The sequence below is a fragment of the Garra rufa genome, chromosome 18, assembly GCF_049309525.1.
Source record: "Garra rufa chromosome 18, GarRuf1.0, whole genome shotgun sequence".
Taxonomy (NCBI): Eukaryota; Metazoa; Chordata; class Actinopteri; order Cypriniformes; family Cyprinidae; genus Garra; species Garra rufa.
Genome location: NC_133378.1, coordinates 27,870,392 through 27,893,305, shown reverse-complemented (window position 1 = coordinate 27,893,305; position 22,914 = coordinate 27,870,392). Strand labels below are relative to the sequence as shown.

At 36.0% G+C, this 22,914-nt stretch overlaps 1 protein-coding gene across 6 annotated transcripts in view; it reads left to right on the top strand.

The window, feature by feature from the left end:
- The window catches only part of kif1b (kinesin family member 1B), a 101,847-nt gene that overhangs the window by 45,931 nt on the left and 33,002 nt on the right, over nucleotides 1-22,914 (top strand). For 5 of the 6 annotated variants that reach the window (XM_073823208.1, XM_073823212.1, XM_073823209.1 and 2 more), the window contains 8 exons: nucleotides 1,936-2,069; nucleotides 5,436-5,515; nucleotides 5,808-5,883; nucleotides 7,610-7,689; nucleotides 8,809-8,915; nucleotides 9,121-9,204; nucleotides 11,839-12,019; nucleotides 13,297-13,369. In XM_073823208.1, the coding sequence (XP_073679309.1) occupies nucleotides 1,936-2,069; nucleotides 5,436-5,515; nucleotides 5,808-5,883; nucleotides 7,610-7,689; nucleotides 8,809-8,915; nucleotides 9,121-9,204; nucleotides 11,839-12,019; nucleotides 13,297-13,369 (815 nt within the window). Of the gene's footprint in view, nucleotides 1-1,935; nucleotides 2,070-5,435; nucleotides 5,516-5,807; nucleotides 5,884-7,609; nucleotides 7,690-8,808; nucleotides 8,916-9,120; nucleotides 9,205-11,838; nucleotides 12,020-13,296; nucleotides 13,370-17,053; nucleotides 22,130-22,914 lie in introns of those variants that run through there. The other variant, XM_073823210.1, reaches the window with a different exon arrangement.

Genomic DNA, 22,914 nt, shown 5'->3' with positions numbered 1-22,914 from the left:
AATGTAAATACATTATATTGTTAAAATGTAATATTCTTATAACAAGTTAAATTTACCTAAGCAACATTTTATAAAATAGAAGCATCTAGATATTAAAATTTTAAACGGAGTGTTTTAAAAATTACACAATTTAAAAAAATAAAAAAGGCAAATTTATCTAAGAAGCAAAATTGTATATAATAATACTTAATTTCTGATAATGTATCTTTAATTGAAAATCAAGGTGAAAATGCATCAGTTTATTTCCATAATAATTTTTTTTTGTTATTTAATAAATAAAAAAGGAAAAAGGTAGATTGAATAGAAATTGAATCAAAAGATAAATATAGATTTTCAAGTAAAAATATTATTAAAAAAAAAATAGGTAAATTTTGTATTATTAAAATGTAATATAATATAATATAAAATGTAATATTCTTATAACAAGTTAAACTGACCTAAGCCAATTTCTATGAACTATTAGCATCCAGATATTAAAAATTTAAATGCAGTGTTTTAAAAATTACACTATTTAAAAAATATTATATATTTTTGCTAAATTAATATGCTTAAAACAAGGCAAATTTATCTAAGAAGCAAAATTGTACAAAATATTATCCACATATTAAAATATATAAAGTGTTTAAAAAAGGACAAAATACTATATGCTGTAGTTGAAATTAATATTCTTAAAACAAGACAAATTTCTCTAAGAAAATACTAAAAATATAAAAATATAATATTAATCAAGACAAAAAAGATAGAAGAAAATCTGAATCGAGAGATGGATATAGATTTTCAAGTAAAAATATTATTTTAAAATTTCTGTAGCAGTTTTATAATTTAATTAAACAAATCATACAAAAATATTATCCACATTAAAATGTTATATACAGGGTTTTAAAAATGACAAAATTGAAAATACTATATACTGTAGTTAAAATCAATATCCTTAAAACAAGACACATTTACTTAAGCAAAATTGTACATAGTAAAACTTAATTTCTGAGAATGTATCTTTAATTAAAAATCAAAATGTGACCCTGGGCCACAAAACCAGTTATAAGTAGCTAAGGTATATTTGTAGCAATAGCCAACAATATGAAAATCCTCCAAAATTATCCAAAAATCATCAGGATGTTAAGTAAAGATCATGTTGCATGAAGATATTTTGTACATTTTTTTGCACCCTCAGTTTCCAGATTTTCAAATAGTTGTATTTCAGCCAAATATTGTCCTATCCTAACAATAGGCTACCAAACATCAATAGAAAGCTTATTTATTCAGCTTTCAGATGATGCATAAATATCAATTTCAAGAAATTGACCCGTATAACTGGTTTTGTGGTCCAGAGTCACATATGAAACTGCATCACAGTTTATTTCCATAATCTGATGCATTTTCAAATAAAATATAATATTCAACAAGACAAAAATGAATGATAAATGTTGAATTTAAGTGTACTTGTCTTGTTACATTTGTTTTTCATTTGCTACATTTAGTGAGGTTTACGTTTAAAGAATTATCATTGGGACAAGACAAAATACAGCTAAATTGAAGATACATTCCCTGAAACACATCTTATAGCTTGTTTTAAGTATGACAGACTGAACAGTTGAATATGAATAGGATTTTTAAAGCACTGGGGATGGAAATGCGTTTCTGTAGAACGACCTGAGGTGAAAACTGTATCTGACTGTCTGACTGGCGAGTGTTTGTTGTAATCCTTTGATGTGAACTGTGTGTCTTACATTGGTCTTTCCTCCTCTTTATCCTTTTTCTTCCTTTCTTCCTGTGTCCTGTCCTCTCTCACGTTTCTGTCTCCACCACTTCTCGCTTCTTCCTTCTTGCGTCGTCTGTCTCTCCTCTGTGGCTCAGACCTGAAAGATATACAGAACAATAAGCATAGATACTTGCTTGCCTCAGAGAACCAACGGCCTGGCCATTTCTCCACAGCACCTATGGGCTGCCTGACAGCCTCTCCGTCCTCAGGCTCTCTGTGCAGCCAGGCAGGGCTGCAGTCCGTCTCGAGCATCCAGGAGCGCATCATGTCCACGCCGGGCGGAGAAGAGGCCATCGAGAGGCTGAAGGTACACAAACAAGCATTTTCCAAACAAAAGACGAGTCAAGGGCTTGAGTGAATAAGCATTTCCTGGCGTCACAGAGGCTTCCTCTTCAATTAATCAAAACGAATTAGCTAACAATGCGAAATAAGATAACTGCGGTGCTTCAGGCACCTGCTGACCTTTTACATTCAAAATGTTCTACTCATAATCATTTGCATGTTCTCATACATATGTATACTCGACTCTGGATCACCATGGTAACCTGAGAGGTATTTCAAGGACTTCATCTGCGCTGTTATGCTTTCGTTCTAACAGAAGAATGATATCTGACATATCAGCTGTCTTTAAACACCTATGACCATTATGACATTGCCATAACAACAAAATCTCAATAGTTGATACCAGTTTTAAAAAGCTAAATGTTAATAAAAAAAATAAGTACTTAAACATTTTTTATATTTATATGGAAAAAAACCCTGAAGTCCATCTTTCCCACCCACCAGCGGTTTGATGCTATTCACTGAGACTCCCTGTAAATGTGTGAGATAGTAAAGGAGAAAAAAGAGACAGAAAAAGTATACGTGGCTAGAGCTTCCAGGCATTAGTTTCCATGGTTACGGCAAGTGGCTCGCACCAGTGACGTCAACCTCCGACGCAGTTCGGCAGGAAATCAGACAGAAATAGACCTGTTCTTTTGTATCAGTCTAAAATATGAAGGTATAAAAAATGTGAGAGCATCCTTGACCTCAATCAATAAGCTAATCAGATCATAGTCTGTCCTGTCTGATTCACATGCAAACCAGTCACAACATGTCGTCAGAGATTGCCCTGCGTACAACCCATTTTATGCTCACCAAGGCTGCATTTATTTATTGTAAAATATTAGTGATTTTTAAAAGATGATGTGACACTTAAAGCTAAAGAAATGCTGAAAATGTAGCTTTGTCATTACATGGATACATTTTATTTTAAAATACATTAAAATAGATGGAAAATGGAGCCTTTGTAAGAATAAGACTTTCTTTAAAAACATTTTTAAAAATCTTAATGGATATTTCACCCATAAATGAAAATTGTCATTAATTACTCACCCTTGTGTTGTCCAAAGCGTAAGCCCAGCTTTGAAGCACAAATTACGATATTTTTGATAAAATCCAAAAGCTTTTTGACCCTGCATGTACAGTAACGCAACTGACACGTTCAAGGCCCAGAAAGGAAGTAAGCATTTCAATAAAATAGTCCATGTGACATCAGTGGTTCAACCATAGCTACGAAAATACAGTTGAAGTCAAAAGTGTACATGCACCTTGTAGAATCTGCAAAATGTTCATTATTTTACCAAATCATGAGGGATCATACAAAATGCATGTTATTTTTTTTATTTAGGACTGACCTGAATAAGATATTTCACATAAAAGACTTTTATATATAGTCCACAAGAAAAAGTACTAGTTGACTTTATAAAAAAATACCCCGTTCAAAAGTTTACATACATTGATTCTTAATACTGTGTTGTTACCTGAATGATCCACAGCTGTGTTCTTTAGAAAAATCCTTCAGGTCCACAAATTCTTTGGTTTTTCTGTATGATGCTGTATGATTTTGAGATCCATCTTTTTACACAGAGGACAACTGAGGGACTCATATGCAACTAATACAGAAAGTTCAATTGCTCACTGATGCTTCAGAAGGTAAAAACATGCATTAAGAGCATTGTCTTCTGGGGAACATGTATCTTCTGTAGCTTCTGAAGAGCAGTACTAAATGAAAAAATATATATTTAGGCAAAATATATATTTTATATATATTTTAGGCAAAATTGTGAAAAGATGGATTTCAAAATCATTGTTGTAAAGGGTTAAATTACACAAAAAATCTGAATAAAACGAAGAATTTGTGGGACCCGAAAGGTTTTTCTGAAGAACAGCAGGCAGTTTAACTGTTCAGGACAAACAAGGGACTCATGAACAACTATCACTAAACAAATGAAACAACTGTGGATCATTAAGGTAACAACACAGTGCATGTAAACTTTTGAACAGGGTCATTTTTATAAATTCAACTATTATTTTCCCTTGTGGGACTATATGTAAACATCTTTCATGTGAAATCTTATTCAGGTCAGTACTAAATTAAAAAATAACATGCATTTTGTATGATCCCTCTTATTTTAGTAAAATAATTAACATTTTGCAGATTCTGCAAGGCGTATGTAAACTTTTGACTTCAACTGTACTTTTTGTGCACAAAAAACTAAAATAATGACTAACTAACAATTTCTTCTCTTTCCTGTCAGTCTTTCCTTGATAACATTTACGGTTGAACCACTGATGTCACATTGACTATTTTATCGATGTCCTTACTACCTTTCTGGGCCTTCAACATGGTAGTTGCGTTGCTGTCTATGCAGGGTCAGAAAGCTGTCAGATTTAATAAAAAAAATACCTTTATTTGTGTTCCATTTAACCATTACAAACCTTTGACCAGTAGAGTATATGTATGCACAGATCTAATATAACGATAATCCAGTTTCTTAGTCCTCTAGTTACGTATCTGGGTTTGTCCGAAGGATAATCTCTCAGGTTTAAAGAAGCCACAGTGTTACTTTCTACATGAACAGATGGCAGGGGTGTTAACCCTTTAGGAAGGATCTAGGGGGAGCTTCCTGTCCCTTAGGCCAGATGGTTCTGGTCTTCCTCCTGGCCAAGGACAATAAGGGCCAGACACAATAGAGGAAAATGAATGTTGGGCTTCCCGTATTTAACTGTTTACTGCTCTTGACCCCACGTCAGGCAGTTATCCCATTGCATACTGACTTATAGCCTGGTTTTGCACTTTTAGCCATAGGAACCTGAAATTTATGGCCTTCCCACATCTTTCTATATCTGCTATGTTTTGTGTTGCAACACTGAGAGCAGAATAAGCCTCTTAGTATTATGCACAGGTCAGGCAAGTCACAATAACAAGTGTGTGGGAATGCAATCTGGACATTTGTCTTAAACATCATATCAGCATATTAGAATGATTCCTGAAGGATCATGTGACACTGAAGACTGTCTGCTAAAAAAATCATTCATCAGATGAATAAGTTTTCTTTTTAAAATACATGAACACCAAAAACAGTTCTTTCAATTTGTAATATTTCACAGTGTTAATTGTTTGTATTACTCTAGTTTTGATCAAATAAATGAACCTTGGTGAGCATATGGAGACTTTTTGCAAAAACATTAACAAATCTTAATTATTTCAAACGTTTGAATACTAGTGTAGATTATATATAGTCTATATCTATATATTTAGCCATTCCAGGCCTTGTTTTATACCTCACAGCATACATTTTTAAATTATCCTTTGATAATCTGCTGACCCTCTTTGTGTGCCGTCCTGCAGGAGTCAGAGAAGATCATAGCCGAGCTGAATGAGACCTGGGAGGAGAAGCTGAGGAAGACTGAGGCCATCCGTATGGAGAGGTCAGTAAGGGCTTAGGTGCCATCTGGCTCCCTTCCTATTGTCTCTGTGCCCATACCCATCATGCCCGTGAGGAGTGTCTGCTATGTGCCCGCATTCTCAGCTGGTGCCAGTCTGTACCAGACTTAAGCGGCTGTCAAATCGCACATACCGCACTGACCTTAATACATTCAGATATTCAAGAAATATTTTCCAGATGTCTCTAGTGCTAACTGCTCATAAAAAGTGTTGAATGTAGTGTCATTCACCATGGGCATTCGGCATGGGCCTGATGTTTTCCTTCCCTCCCCTTAGAGAGGCGCTGCTGGCAGAGATGGGAGTGGCCATACGGGAGGATGGGGGAACCCTGGGTGTCTTCTCTCCTAAAAAGGTAATCTCCTCATTATCATTAATCACCATTCCTGTCTGCACCAGTAACCTCCTTCTGATGTCTGGGCCTTTCTTTCATCATATTTCATCATCCATCATTCTTCTTCCATTCCTTTCTTTCTTTTATCTTGTTTTGCTCGCCTCTTGCAATGGAATCCTATTAGTTTGGTCCCGATAGACCAACGTCACTATCTATTGAAGACTTTAGTGTTTATTCTTCTAATCAGGTTTGGAGAATTCAAAATGTTTTCTCTCATGTAGCAAGTCGTAGTTGTGTATTACTGAATAGTTAATATTTTCCCACATCAATCTACAGTTCTTCTGGATTTAGTCTGTCTCAGTTTCTTCTGTTTCTTCAAAATGATTTAAAATGAATGTTTGGAAAATGTAAACTGATATTTCCTACCAACACACTACAGCAAAAGATAGAAATAACTGACTTAAAACATTTTTTAGCTGGGGAAAATACTAGTTTTCTAATACGTACAGATTAATGTGCATCACTATCGGTGTGCTACAGTGTTTCCTACATCGGCATGCAACGTGACCAATTTTTATTCAAAAATAAGGACTCTCATGAGTCTAATCAATCAGTTCTTTTAATAAATAGTGCAAAGTTTTTGACTTTTAAAATTAGTTAAATCCATCAGAGCTGTTATTGATTTAACAACTGACTGGATGTTATATGTATATATGTACAGACACCTTTTACAACAGAACTTGTAATGTTAAAAAAACTATCAGGGACTGATGTTTTTGCTTGCAAAACAAGGTCCTTGCGTGCCAGAAAGTACATTTACCATAATTGCATTATGTCTGTTTAGTGTTCCAGCCTGAAACACATCAACACAGTTAGCCTGCCTCTAAAACAAGGCTTCCCCTCCTAGTCTTAATTGTTTTTATTTGCCTAGTTATTCATGCTTTCATTCAGTTCTTCTCCTTTTTTTCATCTCTGTCATTTTGACTATCAAATAGCTTTACGTTGAAAGGCCCTGTGAAGTCTATACTGACTTTAATGGGGTGTTTTCACCCAAAAAGGTTGGTGGTATAGTTGTAGATTATGACGTGCAGTAGTTTCTAGTTATTTAGTTGATAGAGGCTTATGTAGTGCGTTATCAGCCTTTAAAGATGCCATGTTTTATGGCTTTCTGTGAGTCATTATAAATCACTGAAATGGCATTTAAATGGATGGTTCACCCAAAAATAAAAATTCTGTCATTAATTACTCACCCTCATGTTGTTCCAAACCCGTAAGACTTCATTTTTGGAACGCAAATTAAGATATAGCAGATGTTGCTGCATAGGCACATTCTAAGGACATTGTTAAATAGTCAATGACACATCAGTAGTTCAGCCTTAATTTAATAAAGCTACAAGAATACTTTTTGTGTGCAAAGAAAACCAAAATATTGACTTTTATTAAATAATTTCTTCTCTTCCATGTTAGTCTTTTAATGCACGCTCACAACAGTACCACACATGCTGTCTATGCAGGGTCAGAAAGCTCTCAGATTTCATCCAAAATATCTTAATTTGTGTTCCAAAAATGAACAGAGGTCTTATGGATTTGGAGTAATTAATGACAGAATTTACATTTTTGAGTGAACTAGCTCTTTAACATTATTATTTCACTTTTAATTGGCCTGTGCATGTAACTGCAGCTGTAGTGACATTAGTCACTTTTTTCTGACTTGTCTAACATTTTCATTGACCCTGTTTCCCTGCAGACTCCTCACCTGGTGAACCTGAATGAGGATCCTTTGATGTCAGAATGTCTGCTTTATTATATCAAAGATGGAATAACAAGGTATAAAATCACTTCCAGAGCTGTCAGAAGTTTCTTAGCTGTTTGTATGTTGGACTGAGACATCTTATGATTGCTACCTATCCAACCAGTCAATGGTCCTACAAAGGACATGATGTTGTTTGCTGCTTTGATGTTAGGATTTTTTACTTCTCAAATTAAAATAGACTTTTTATTATGGGCAGGCCATGCAGTTTCTGAACAGTACGATTTTTAATGTTTTTTTAAAGAAGTCTCTTCTGCTCACCAAGCCTGCATTTATTTGATCGGAAGTACAGTAAAAACAGTCCAATTTTGAAATATTTTTATTCTTTAAAAAAATTCAATTTGAAAATATTTTAAAATATAATTTATTCCTGTGATCAAAGATAAATTTTCAGCGTAATTACTCCAGTCTTCTGTTTCACATGATCATTCAGAAATCATTCTAATATGCAGAATTTCTTTTTAAGAAACAATTTTTATTATTATTATATTAAATATTTAAAACAGGTTGCAGTTTTCAGGAAAAAAAGATAAATTAATACTTTTATTTAGCAAGCATGCTTTAAATTGATCAAGAGTGATGATAAAGACATTTATAATGTTACAAAAGATAAATGCAGTTTTTTTCTGAACTTTCTATTTATCAAAGAAACCTGAAGAAATTCTGCTCATAATAAATGTATTTTGAGCAGCAAATAGAAATATTAGAAAGATTTCTGAAGGATCATGTGACTGGAGTAATGCTAAAGGTTCAGCTTTGAAATCACAGGAATAAATTACATTTTAAAATATAATAAAATAGAAAACAGTTATTTTAAATAGTATCAATATTTCAAAATTTTACTTTTTTTTTTTGCTGTACTTTGGATCAAATAAATCCAGACTTGGTAAGCAGAATTGACTTCTATAAAAACATTTCAAATATATAATATGTGTTTCAAAATCCTGCCCCTCATAATGTTCATTAAACATAATACATGTTTTAATTGGCTATAATTGTGTTACATCAGTTTATGTTTGCTGTGAAATAAATAGCTTGTCACTGTAAACTTGTTGCATTATGCTTGGTTACGGTTCTGTAACGTGGATGTCAGAGTATCCCTGCGTTAATTAAAATAAATGTCTTTGTTTTGACAGGGTGGGCCAAGCAGATGCAGAAAGAAGACAGGATATCGTTCTGAGCGGAGCGCACATCAAAGAGGAGCACTGTATCTTCCGCAGCGAGAGGAATGCCAATGGAGATGGTTAGAGCTCACTTACATCTTTAGATCAAACTGTGTTCAGTTCATCTGTCAGCAGTTTAACGCTTTTAAATCAGACGTAATCAGCAAACTGCAAATGAATGAACATTTCTGTTAAAGATTATGTCTTTATTCTTTACACTTTTACTCGAAAATCTGATATTAGGCTTTGCTGCCGGAGGTAGTGAATTGTCTTCTGTCTCTACAGTGATTGTCACGTTGGAGCCATGTGAGGGATCTGAAACATATGTGAATGGAAAACGTGTGACTTCTGCTGTCCAACTGCGCTCAGGTGACTCACTGACAGCTGCCTGCACATTTTAGTTCTGCTTTAATGTGGTTGTCATTTAGGTATTCACTTTATTTTTCAAAGAAAATGTAAGCTATTTCCTGTGAAATGTTCCTTGTTAGCCTCTGTAGGTAAATAACTAGAATGCATTAAACAATAGAACTATTTGCACTGCAGATTATGATAATGCATTAATGTGATAACAAATGTTAATTGCAACATCAAGCAGCATAATACTTTGTACAGCTAAAACTGAAAGTGGCAGGGACCAGAAGCCTTGCCTTGGATAATACAGTCGTGGCCAAAAGTTTTGAGAATGACACAAATATTAGTTTTCACAAAGTTTGCTGCAGTGTTGTTTTCGTCAACGATGACGATGACGAAATCATTTCGTTGACGCAACTTTTTTTCATGACGATAACGAGACGATGACGAGATAAAAACGGCTTGTTGATGACTAAAACATGACGAGACGTGTGTGAGTTTTCGTTGACGAGACGAGAATAGACGAAAATGTTAGTGGGTGGTCCGTCAGACGTTTAAAATGCACGACATTTCTGCTTATTGTGCATGCCAATTAAAACCTAAGAAGTATCTGCCGCTATGGCAAGCCGTTTTAGCGTTAAATACTCTTTGCCATACTAGTAGGCTATGGCAAGCCGTTTTAGCATTCTATCCTTGTTTGGTTACGCCCACCACCTGGCGTGCAGCGCACAACGTGCTCAACATGTCACATTGTTGTCACTCAGACAGACAGACGATTAACCATGATGGTGGCAGTTTGCACATTATTTCAAATATATGTCTTATGTCTAAAACCATTCCTTCATTATTGTAATTATTGGTGAAAATAGTCGATCCGGAAGCTCACATTGTGTTGAACTATAGATCTGCTATTTTCACAACTTATAAGTGACACTACTAATACTGACCTACATTAATTTGTTAAAAGACTACTTTTCACCCTTTTTTTGACTAAAACTAGACTAAAACCTTTATGACTTTTCGTCGACTAAAACGATCACATATAGAAGTGACTAAAATGTGACTAAAACTAATAAGCATTTTAGTCCAAAAGACTAAGACTAAATCTAAGATGGTTAACAAAAACAACACTGCTGTGATGTACTGAAATATAATTACAAGCACTTTATACGTTTCAAAGGCTTTTATCGACAATTACATGACATTTATGCAAAGAGTCAGTATTTGCAGTGTTGGCCCTTCTTTTTCAGGACCTCTGCAATTCAACTGGGCATGCTCTCAATCAACTTCTGGGCCAAATCCTAATAGCAACCCATTCATTCATAATCACTTCTTGGAGTTTGTCAGAATTAGTGGGTTTTTGTTTGTCCACCCGCCTCTTGAGGATTGACCACAAGTTCTCAATAGGATTAAGATCTGGGGAGTTTCCAAGCCATGGACCCAAAATTTCAACGTTTTGGTCCCCGAGCCACTTAGTTATCACTTTTGCCTTATGGCACGGTGCTCCATCGTGCTGGAAAATGCATTGTTCTTCACCAAACTGTTGTTGGATTGTTGGAAGAAGTTGCTGTTGGAGGGTGTTTTGGTACCATTCTTTATTCATGGCTGTGTTTTTGGGCAAAATTGTGAGTGAGCCCACTCCCTTGGATGAGAAGCAACCCCACACATGAATGGTCTCAGGATGCTTTACTGTTGGCATGACACAGGACTGATGGTAGCCCTCACCTTTTCTTCTCCGGACAAGCCTTTTTCCAGATGCCCCAAACAATCGGAAAGAGGCTTCATCTGAGAATATGACTTTGCCCCAGTCCTCAGCAGTCCATTCGCCATACTTTTTGCAGAAGGTCAATCTGTCCCTGATGTTTTTTTTTTTGAGAGAAGTGGCTTCTTTGCTACCCTTCTTGACACCAGGCCATCTTCCAAAAGTCTTGGCCTCACTGTGCGTGCAGATGCGCTCACACCTGCCTGCTGCCATTCCTGAGCAAGCTCTGCACTGGTGGCACTCTGATCCTGCAGCTGAATCCTCTTTAGGAGACGATCCTGGCGCTTGCTGGACTTTCTGGATGCCCTGAAGCCTTCTTAACAAGAATTGAACCTCTTTCCTTGAAGTTCTTGATGATCGTATAAATTGTTGATTTAGGTGCAATCTTAGTAGCCACAATATCCTTGCCTGTGAAGCCATTTTTATGCAATGCAATGATGGCTGCACGCGTTTCTTTGCAGGTCACCATGGTTAACAATGGAAGAACAATGATTTCAAGCATCACCCTCCTTTTAACATGTCAAGTCTGCCATTCTAGCCTGACATAATGATCTCCAGCCTTGTGCTCGTCAACATTCTCTCAGTTAACAAGACGATTACTGAAATGATCTCAGCAGGTCCTTTAATGACAGCAATGAAATGCAGTGGAAAGTTTTTTTTTTGGGATTAAGTTAATTTTCATGGCAAAGGAGGACTATGCAATTCATCTGATCACTCTTCATAACATTCTGAAGTATATGCAAATTGCTATTATAAAAACTTAAGCAGCAACTTTTCCAATTTCCAATATTTATGTAATTCTCAAAACTTTTGGCCATGACTGTACATGTGCAAAATTCATGTTATAGGCCATTATATTGTTCCAATGCATACATATGTTCATTCCTCAGGTAACCGTATTATCATGGGAAAGAACCACGTGTTCCGGTTTAACCACCCTGAGCAGGCTCGCGCTGAGCGTGAGAAGACCCCATCAGCGGAGACCCCCGTAGAGCCAGTGGACTGGACCTTCGCCCAAAGAGAACTACTGGAGAAACAGGGTATTGACATGAAGCAAGAGATGGAGAAGAGGTACGAAAGCCCTAATAATCATGAAATTTTATTCAATTACAACTTCAGATTTAGTAGAAGTATATCATTTTGACTCATCCCTCAGGGACTTGCAATGAAAATACATCAGTTTAGCAAATAATAGTAAATGTAAACACTAGTTTCTGGTTACATACACTACCAGTCAAAAGTTTTTGAACAGTAAGTTTTTTAATGTTTTTTTTTTTAAAGAATTATTTTCTGCTCACCAAGCCTGCATTTATTTGATCCAAAATACAGCAAAAATGGTAATATTGTAAAATATTTTTACTGTTTAAAATAACTGCTTTCTGTTTTAAATATTTTAAAATGTAATTTATTCTGTGGTCTGCATTATTACTCCAGGCTTCAGTCTTTTTTGTATTTTTTGTATCTGAAATAAAAAAGTTTTTGTAACTTTAAACGCTATACCACTCAAAAGCTTGAAATCAGTATTTTTTGGGGGTAAAGAAATTATAGAAATTAATACTTTTATTTAGCAAAGATGCTTTAAATTGATCAAAAGTGATATTTCTATTCTATTTCAGATAAATGCATCAAAGAAACCTGAAAAAAAATCTACTCAGCTGTTTTCAATGTAATAACAATATTTGAGCAATAAATCAGAATTTTAGAATGATTTCTGAAGGATCATGTGACTGGAGTAATCATGCTAAAGTTCAGCATTGAAATCGCAGAAATAAATAACATTTTATATTCAAATAGAAAACAGTTATTTCAAATAGTAAAATAATAGTACTGGTTTTGCTGTACTTTGGATCAAATAAATGCAGGCTTGGTGAGCAGAAGAGACTTGTTTAAAAATCTTACTGTTCAAAAACTTTGGACTGGTAGTGTACATGGATATGGAAACTGCATTTGAACATTTATTGTCTTAGTAAACGCCTTACTGTAAAATGTAATTACTTTTTTATTTACGGATGAATCAGTGATTTTCTGTGGTAATTGACATAATGCCTATATATACATGTGCTGTCGATAGAGCTTAACTTGTATTCAAACTCAAATTCTTTCAAGGGAAGTGTGGATTCCAGCTAATACATAGTTTAGGGTTGGATAGCCAACCAAAGCCGGGGGCCACCCGGCAGCTACAGAAGACAAAATCTACATTTTGTGAAGTTTAAGCTCTTGCTATGGAATGTGAGCACATATGAATTGGATTATTGTAAGAGGGTTTTTTAGGATTATGTTGCGGAAAGGAAATACAGTACGCATAAGAAAGAACAGCTTTTTGATGCAGTGGTCTCGTACTGTATTAGGCTTACAGAAATGGAGATCCTGTACAAAAAAGAGAAGGAAGAAGCGGACCAGTTGCTTGAGCAACAGAGACTGGTAAGGCTGAATCTCTTTGGTAATTCTTGTTTTTTTTTCTATTGTTTATCAAAGGACCTGTTCTTTCATTTCAATTAGACCTTAATTGACCTTCCAAATTAGACTGAGGGGAGAGATGTGCCATTTGATGAACCGAGTAAAACAGGCCCCTAGTTTTCTACTTTGCTCTGCTGAAGTCCAACCAGCACTAATTCTGCACTCTTAGCTCTGACAACTCGAGACTTTTGTGTGTCTGTATGTGTGTGAGAGAGAAACACTTCTCCCAGTGCATGGCTGAACCTCTTTGCATGGTAACTGAATCCACTCTGTCTGGATTGAGATAGCAGATGGCCCATTTCTGATATGGACTGATTTACATATTCAGTTTGATACAGCAAGAATTAGCGAGAACTTCTTATTCCAATTTTCACTTCTCTCTCATAGATTTGAGATGTAACTTTGCAAAACAGCATTAGCAGAAAAATACGAATTTGGCTTTTAATTAAGTAATCAGTGTTTTTATAATATTCATTGTTGTGTAAGGCATTGGTTTGCCATGTACTAGTTAAAGACTCCATGAAAGTCAAATGGGAGTGTTGTTTTTTTTTTTTTTTGAATGAAAATAAATTTGATACTTGAATGTTTTAGAACTGTCATTTAACTTATTTATATTTTTTACTTGAGTTTTCAATTTAATTAAATGAAATGTCACACTTTAAGGTTATATTTTCATGTAATATTTGTGACCTTGGACCACAAAACCAGTCATAAGTAGCACGGGTAGATTTGCAGCAATAGCCAACAACACTTTGTGTGTGTCGATTTTTCATTTATGCCAAAAATCATTAGGATATTAATTAAAGATCATGTTCCATGAAGATATTTTGTAAATTTCCTACCGTAAATATATAAAAACTTAATTTGTGATTAGTAATATGCATAGCTAAGAACTTCATTTGGACAACTTTAAAGGCAATTTTCTCAATATTTAGATTTTTTGCACCCTCAGACTCCAGATTTTCAAATATTTGTATCTCGGCCAAATATTGTTCTATCCTAACAAACCATACATCAATGGAAAGCTTATTTATTCATTATTTGACCATAATGGTTTTGTGGTCCAGTGTCACATTTTGTGAGTAGACAAAAATATCTGATTATGTTTTTTAAACCAGTTTAAGCCAATTTTTAAATTTTAAAAACATAATTTTCACTTGATAAAGCTTAATTTTAATATTTTGATATTCACACAGTATAAATCGGCCTTTGCAAATATTTGTTTGTTGTAAATATATGCTGATTTGCTGTTCAGTAAACATTTTTTGTATTATTATTATTATTATTATTATTATCAATATTTAAAACAGTTGAGTACATTTCTTTTCAGAATTCTTTGATTAATAGAAAGATCCAAAGATCACCATTTATCTGAAATAAAATGCTTTTGTAACATTAAACACTGTACCATTTAAAAGCTTGGAGTCAGTACATTTTATAGGGGGAGAGAAATTATAGAAATGAATACTTTTATTTAGCAAGGATGCTTTAAATTGGTCAAAAGTGATGATTTTTATTTACAAAACATAATTTTCACTTCATAAAGCTTAATTTTAATATTTTTTTCACATAGTATAAATCAGCCTTTGCAAGTATTTGTTAAAATTTATTAACTTTTACAGAAATCATCATATTTGGGGGTCCTTTATATAGTAGAGTTGACTTCAAACTATCCCTGTCACCATTTTTCATGGGGTCTTTAAATTAAATTGGAGATCTTTTCTTTGGTTTATTCTGTATGCTGCTTTTGCATGGTTTGTTTTCTGTAGCATGTTTAACAGATTAATTTACAGGGTACTTAGTACCTGATTTAGTATTTGTTGCTGAGCAGTGTTAAGCTGGTGAAGCTTGAGTCAGCGTTTGATTTACCCAAATAGATTTTGTTTCCTCTGAGTTTGTTGGTTTTCTCAATGCAATTGCTGATATTTCCAATGCATTGTTGCCATAACCCAAGATTTCTGCTGTAGTTGATGAAGGCTAGTGACAATGTGGTTTCTCATTGACGTCTGTAGCCTTGAGTTCTGCACATCTGTGTCTGGCCAGGCACAGAGGGCATGCTATAACACAGCTCTCCATGCTGGGGGTCTTAATCAGTGATGACAAGCTCTCCAATGCTCCGATGGTCTCATTCACATAATCTCATACACAGATATCATACACTGCACTGATTACACAACCGCGATTACACGGTCGCCAGCTGTCTCCTTTGTTATTTGACTGTGATTTTTGTATTGTCCTTGTTTTACCTGACCTGAAAAATGAGAAACTGCATTTTCTCTCAACTAACCTCTTAACTGTAGTGGATGAAATCGATGCTTTTAACCTCCTCCGAGCCTGTCCTTTCTCTTTTTTCTTCTCTGTACTGACCTGTAATAAACACGCAATAGTCTAACCCACTGCTAGAGCTAGAAAAACTTCTAAAACCAAATCTTCTCTATCAAGGACTTCATATGAGGGAATGAAGCAAAACTCCTCAGGCTTTGCTGCATGCCACTGAAGCATGTTTGGGGTGCAACTTTCAAGAGCACTAATTGAAGAGGATGTCATGAATTTAAACTTGACAAAAAAAGAAAGAAGCCAGCGCAACAACAAAAACAGAAAATCAAGCAACATCTATCCCCTTTTTGTTGACATTTTTCTCATAATCATGAAAGTCATGCCTTGCATTTACTTTTTATAGTGATATGCAACTTGGGAATAACAGTGATTTGAATTTGTATCTACACACTATCTAAATCTAAAAAATAAAAGCAAGCTTCAGTATTATCAAATGCATCTGCAATTACATATGTGACCTTGGACCACAAAACCTTAAGTAGCAATAGCCAAAAATACATTGTATAGGTCAAAATGATTGATTTTTCTTTTATGCCAGAAATTATTAGGATGATAAGTAAAAATCATGTTCCATTAAGATATTTTGTAAATTTCCTGCTATAAATATATCAAAACTTATTTTTTGATTAGTAATATGCATTGCTGAGAACTTCATTTGGACAACTTTAAAGGCTTTTACTCCACATTTTGATTTTTTGTTTTTGCACCCTCAGATACCAGATTTTCTTATAGTTGTGTCTCGGGCTAAATATTGTCCTATCCAAACGAAGTGAACAAAATTTATTACGCTTTAAGATGATGTATAAATCTCAATTTCAAAAAATTACCCCTATGGCTGGTTTTGTGGTCCAGAGTCACATATTTTCATATCTATAGTCAACTTGCAGTCCACAAAATATTAGAAATTGTCAAATAGGTTGACTTTTTTTTTCTCTGCTTAATGAATAAATTTGTAACATTTTCTGTGACTTAAAGGTTGTATTGTTTTCTCTAGGATTTAGAAAATCTCTAGAAAGTTTCACATGAGTAATATAATGTATCTATGTGGATAGTCAAAAACAAATATTTAAGAAATATATACTTATAAATGGAAACTTGACGTTCGTCGTAAACAAACCAGTAGCAGTGCTTCTGCATTCATTATAATCTCATATAGCAAAGCATCATCTCATTTAGCCGTTCCCATTTTGCATATCACACCACTGTCCATTCTTTACAGCAGACATTCCTTTTGATTTCGATATCCCATTTTAATTTTTCCCATTTTGTTTTTCGCACTCTTTGGTTTGTTTCCTGTTTTGTTCTCTCAAGGACGGAGACTCTGATAGTGGCGACGACTCTGATAAGAGGTCGTGCGAGGAGAGCTGGAGACTCATCACTTCACTTCGGGAGAAACTTCCTCCCAGCAAGCTCCAAACCATTGTCAAAAAGTGTGGCTTACCCAGCAGCGGTAAAAGACGGGAGCCAGTCAAAATGTACCAGATCCCTCAGCGTCGTCGCCTCACAAAAGACTCCAAATGGGTGACAATCTCTGATTTGAAGATTCAGGCAGTCAAAGAAATTTGCTACGAGGTGGCTCTGAACGATTTCCGTCACACCCGTCAAGAGATTGAGGCTCTGGCCATAGTAAAACTCAAAGAGCTTTGTGCCACCTACAACAAGAAAGACCCAAATGAACGGGATTCTTGGAGAGCGGTGGCTCGTGACGTCTGGGACACTGTAGGGGTCGGAGACGAGCGAATCGAAGATGTCATAACCAACGGCCGAGGTATAACAGACATGGATGACCTAAAGGTGCACATTGACAAACTGGAGGACATCCTGCAAGAGGTAAAAAAGCAAAACAACATGAAGGATGAAGAGATAAGAGCTCTCCGGAATAAGATGGTGAAGATGGAGCAAGTAATTCCATTGATCTCCAATGAGTCCCAGGAGAAAAATGCTCGCAGTGCACCAATGAGAGCCCGGAGTTCCAGTGAGGGTAAAGCTCCTGAGGAGAAACCCAACGGCAAACCGTCAGATGAGCAGGTGTCTAAAATGATAGACGATGATTCTTCATTTCACCGTGGACGAATGCACTGGATGCGACAAGAGCAGGTACGCCTCAAGAACCTCCAGCAACAAGAGATTTCCAAGCAGCTCCGGAGGCAGAACGGACCTCACCGCTTCATCCCACCTGAAGACCGCAAGCTGCGCTTCCCCTTCAAGAGCAACCCCAAACATCGCAACTCCTGGACGCCTGGCACTCATATCATCATCACAGATGAACAGGTGATCGAGTTGAAAGTTCCCAAAGAAGCGGTCCAGGAAGAGGAAGATGACAAAGTGGAGACCACAGAGCCTAGAGAACAACCGGCGCCCGTCATCCACACGTACCCTACTCTTCCCAGTCCCATGGGTCAACGTAGAAGCAAGGATTTGGAACAGGGCTTAAGTCATAGACATAATCAAAGCCACAAACTCCATGAACGAGGCCGTAGTAACTCCTTCAACAGCAGCCAGCGTGCCTCGGACTCTACAGAGTCCCTCAACTCTGGGAACAGGAAGCCCCCTCACCCTCAACAGGCCTTTTACCAGCCACGCTACAACCAAAACCAGCATCATTATCCACAACAACAGCATCCACAGTTCTGTCATTACAATATGCATGCCAGCAACAACTACCAGCAGTACCCACCCAATCAGCAGCCGAGCCACCACAACAATTTTTACACGCCACCCCGTATGCGTAGGCAATTGTCTGCCCCCAATTTGAAGGGCAGTCGAGAAACCACAGTGTGACTTTGGGAGCAGGGCATAGGTTCGTGTACAGAACTAGTTGACGCTACAAATCACACATCACAGACTCATCAAAGCATTGGACAGCTTGTCCCCATCAAGTCAAACTGTTTTGTGGCACTTGTTTTAAGCAATTGAATGTTCTTTTTGCCATGGAAAATACCACATGAGCACCTTGCATCAACCCCATCCATGTTAGTTATGCATATGGGTTATAAGTCTAGCAATAAGTATGCTGGTTAAAGGATTAGTTCACTTCCAGAACACACATTTTCCAGATAATTTACTCAGCCCCTTGTTATCCAAGATGTTCATGTCTTTCTTTCTTAAGTCGTAAAGAAATTGTGTTTTTTGAGGAAAACATTTCAGGAATGTTCTTCATATAGTGGACTTATATGGTGCCCGCGAGTTTGAACTTCCAAAATGCAGTTTAAATGCAGCTTCAAAGGGCTCTAAATGATCCCAGCTGAGGAAGAAGGGTCTTATCTAATGAAACGATTGCTTATTTTCTAAAAAATAAAATGACAGTTTATACACTTTTTAACCACAAATGCTCGTCTTGTCTAGCTCTGCGATGCACATGCATAATCTGTGCACTCCAGTTCAAGACAGCTAGGGTATGTCGACAAACTACCATCTAATTTTCTCCTCCAACTTCAAAATTGTCCTACATTGCTGTTTTACCTTTTTTTTTTTTTAATTTTATAAAGGGTGTTTGACCTTCTTTGCACGTTCACTTTGTAAACACTGGGTCGGTCTTTCTACAGCGATGTAAGATGATTTTGAAGTTGGAGGAGAAAATGAGATGGGAGTTTTTTAACATACCCTGACTGTCTTGAACAGGAGTGCACAGAATACGAATGTGCATCGCAGAGCTAGACAAGACGAGCATTTGAGGTTTAAAAAGTATATAAATCGTATTTTCTTTAGAAAATAAGCAATCGTTTCGCTAGATTAGACCCTTCTGCCTTGGCTGGGATTTAAAGCCATTTGAAGCTGCATTTAAACTGCATTTTGCAAGTTCAAACTCCTGGGCACCATAGAAGTCCACTATATAAAGAAAACATCTTGGTTGACAAGGGGGTGAGTAAATTATCTGTACATTTTTGTTCTGCAATTGAAATAATAATTTAAGGTGTCCAAGCCACAACAAGGTCTCAGAACAGTGTTCTTGAACCTGGATTAACAAAACAAGCATCCCAAGTAGGGCTGTGCAATAAATCGCATGCGATTTGTCATGCGTATCTCATCAGTAAAGCCGGTTCTGTGATTAGTAGTAAATCTCCATCACGTGCGTTCAGAGATCGCGGGTATTTAAAACACTGAGCCGTAGATCACTGAAAAGCTACGCAATATCGCGTTCAAAATCGAATGCGATTCATCCGCGATTTTGAACGCGATATTGCGTAGCTTTTCAGTGATCTACGGCTCAGTGTTGGAGATTTACTACTAATCACAGAACCGGCTTTACTGATGAGATACGCATGACAATCGCATGCGATTTATTGCACAGCCCTAATCCCAAGTATTAGGAACTATGAGTTTTGAGAGTGACACCCTTTAGTTATTGACTAGTATTAACTTTACTTTTTTTTTATTTACTATGCCATTATGGAATTGAAAAGTACTTTACACTGATTTGCCTCAGTTTACTTTTGTTTTGCTGCTTGTCTTGACGGTCTGAATCGATCTACAAGTTGAACACATAACCACTATACTGCAACATTTCATACTGTCCAGTGAGAACCTTGAAACGTTACTTGAATTTTAAGTTTTTGAATTTACAATTCAGTCATATTTGTGCATTCAAGATGCATGGGTGATATGTTTAGCAAATGCTGGAAGGTTAATAGCCAACCTTTTATCCTCTTGAATGTTTCTAAACTAAATGCAAATGACATTTTTACTGTTACATTTTATGCAAATTGTTTTATTTCATGACATTTTGGGTCCTTGGGTTGGTATTCCACTTTACGTAGTTTGAATATGAAAGGTGGCAGCAAAGGCCTTTCTCTCGCTGCCTTATGTAGATGAGGAAAGGATTATGAAGGAGTGCTTTTAAAGTTTTTAAGTGCCTTATTGACTAATTAATGTGTCATTAACATTGCATTTATCTTCTTGTACTTGGCACCTAAACTAAATAATAGCAATATATGAAGAAAACAGACTGATTTTATGTGAAAGATAAAGACACCACCCCTAAATTAGAAAAGAACAGCTTCTTTTTCATCAAAATAACTGCCTCTCTGCCTTATTCTAAGTACAAACCACTATGCACTAAGCATCCATATCCAAAGAGGCAATGTTTTTTGGGAAACGCTGTAAAAGAACGGCTTCAGAGCGTGCTTTGCATCTATTGTTCTTCTAAACTGTCTGGTCCTCAATGGGGGGACAGCCTGTTCCCACGGGATGGAGTCAGTGTTCTAGAACACTCTGCTGTTCTCCTCAATCTTAACATGATTAGAATCGCATTTATTTTCGGGGGTCCGCTGTGTGGCAAGTGAGCCCGCAGAAAGCAACAGAGAAGTCTCATAGGAGGGACCTCAAACAGGGCTGTTCCCATGACTTGTTTTGAAAGTTCAAGCATGTTTTTAGAGAAGGAAAACTCTTAAAAGCCAAATTAAGTTTGCTGGAGAGGTATATGCTGCACTTGCATTTTTATTTTCTCGTTTAGTCTCACGTGAATTCACAGCCTGTACGTATATGTAATGCCACTGAGCACTTGATTAAATTTACCACTGTTTTTAACTAATTATGTTCACGTAGGGTTAATGTAGTTGTCTTTACACTTAAGCCACTGTGATTTCCCTGCTTAAGCCTTGATGTAAGTATGCACTGGTGTGCCTCAATGCCCAAGTGTGACCCATTACCAGCTGCGTATTACCAAAGCACATGTTCTGAAATCCTCTTCATGTCATCAACTCTGGCCAGAGCCAAGTGTTAGCCAACTAGGTCAAAAGTCCATGCATTGCTTCATGTGAATGAAGAACTTGAATGCTTTTGTTGCCATAAATACTGCCTTGTTTCTATTGAAACCCCTGGGTTTTGGTATAGCAATGCATATTTGCATAAAACAGTTGATTCCCATTAAGAAACTGGCTAAATAAAGAAGCAGGACTCTAGTTTAAAGGTTAGTGCAGTAGAAATTACACATTTCACCTTTCAGTGCTGCACTGAAATTCAAATATAACTCAGTTCTCGATAATCTTTCTTTTGAACTGCTATCACATGCCATTTCCCTGCTTCATTAAAGAATGTTATGCTAACATTAATGCATGGTGCTGCCAGCTACTCTTAACTACCACAAGAGGAGCTAAGGAAATGTGTAAAGTCAAACGGACAATGTATTTTTACCCTTTTTATAGGTATGTCACTTGTCTGTTCAGTGTTTTACTCTATATGCAATGGGGATATCAAGTGCCTCCAAAAGGCCCTGTATTATAATGTGTTATTTTGGGGGGGGCGTTTTTGTGCAACACATGATCTTCAATGCTCAAAGATGTGTTGATGGTTTACTAATATTGCTATTACATTGAACTGTGCTGAATATATCCATTTCAAACATTGACTGAAATAAAGTGGACAAGTTTGAAATGTACTGACTGTTGACACTGAGCCAAATGTCTTTATATATACAAACACGTTTATTAGCAATCACATTTGTGACTCTGGACCACAAAATCAGTCAAAACTAGTACGGGTGTATTTGTAGCAATAGCCAAAAATACATTGTCTGGGTCAAAATGATTGATTTTTCTTTTATGCCAAAAATCATTAGGATATTAAGTAAAGATTGTGTTCCATGAAGATATTTTGTACATTTCCTACCCTAAATATATATATATTAAAAAAACGTTATTTTTGATTAGTAATATGCATTGCTAAGAACTTCATTTGAACGATTTTAAAGGTGATTTTCTCCATATTTTGAAATTTTTTTTTTTTTTTTTTTGCACCATCAGATATTCCAGATTTTCAAATAGTTGTATCTCGGCCAAATATTGTCCTATCCTAACAAACCATACATTAATGGTAAGACGATGTATGAATCTCAGTTTCAAAAAATAACCCCTTATGACTGGTTTTGTGGTCTGGGGTCACATTTTAAGATATATAAAAAAAATATTAAATGTAGTAGATTTATCATAATTTTATGATATTACAGCTTTTAGGAGGTATGGCTGCAATCAGCTATTAGTCAGTGTTTTGATATAAGTCTGAAGGTAAATGTAAAATGAGTTTAACTTAAAATCCAGAGCAGTTATATTATCTATCTAGTGCAAGTAGATTTACAGCTGTTTTGACATTGAATTTGTTATAAAACTATGTGGGACAACCAAGTTCGGTTTAAATGTCAGGAAAATGTTACATAACCACATTTTTAGTGAAACCGC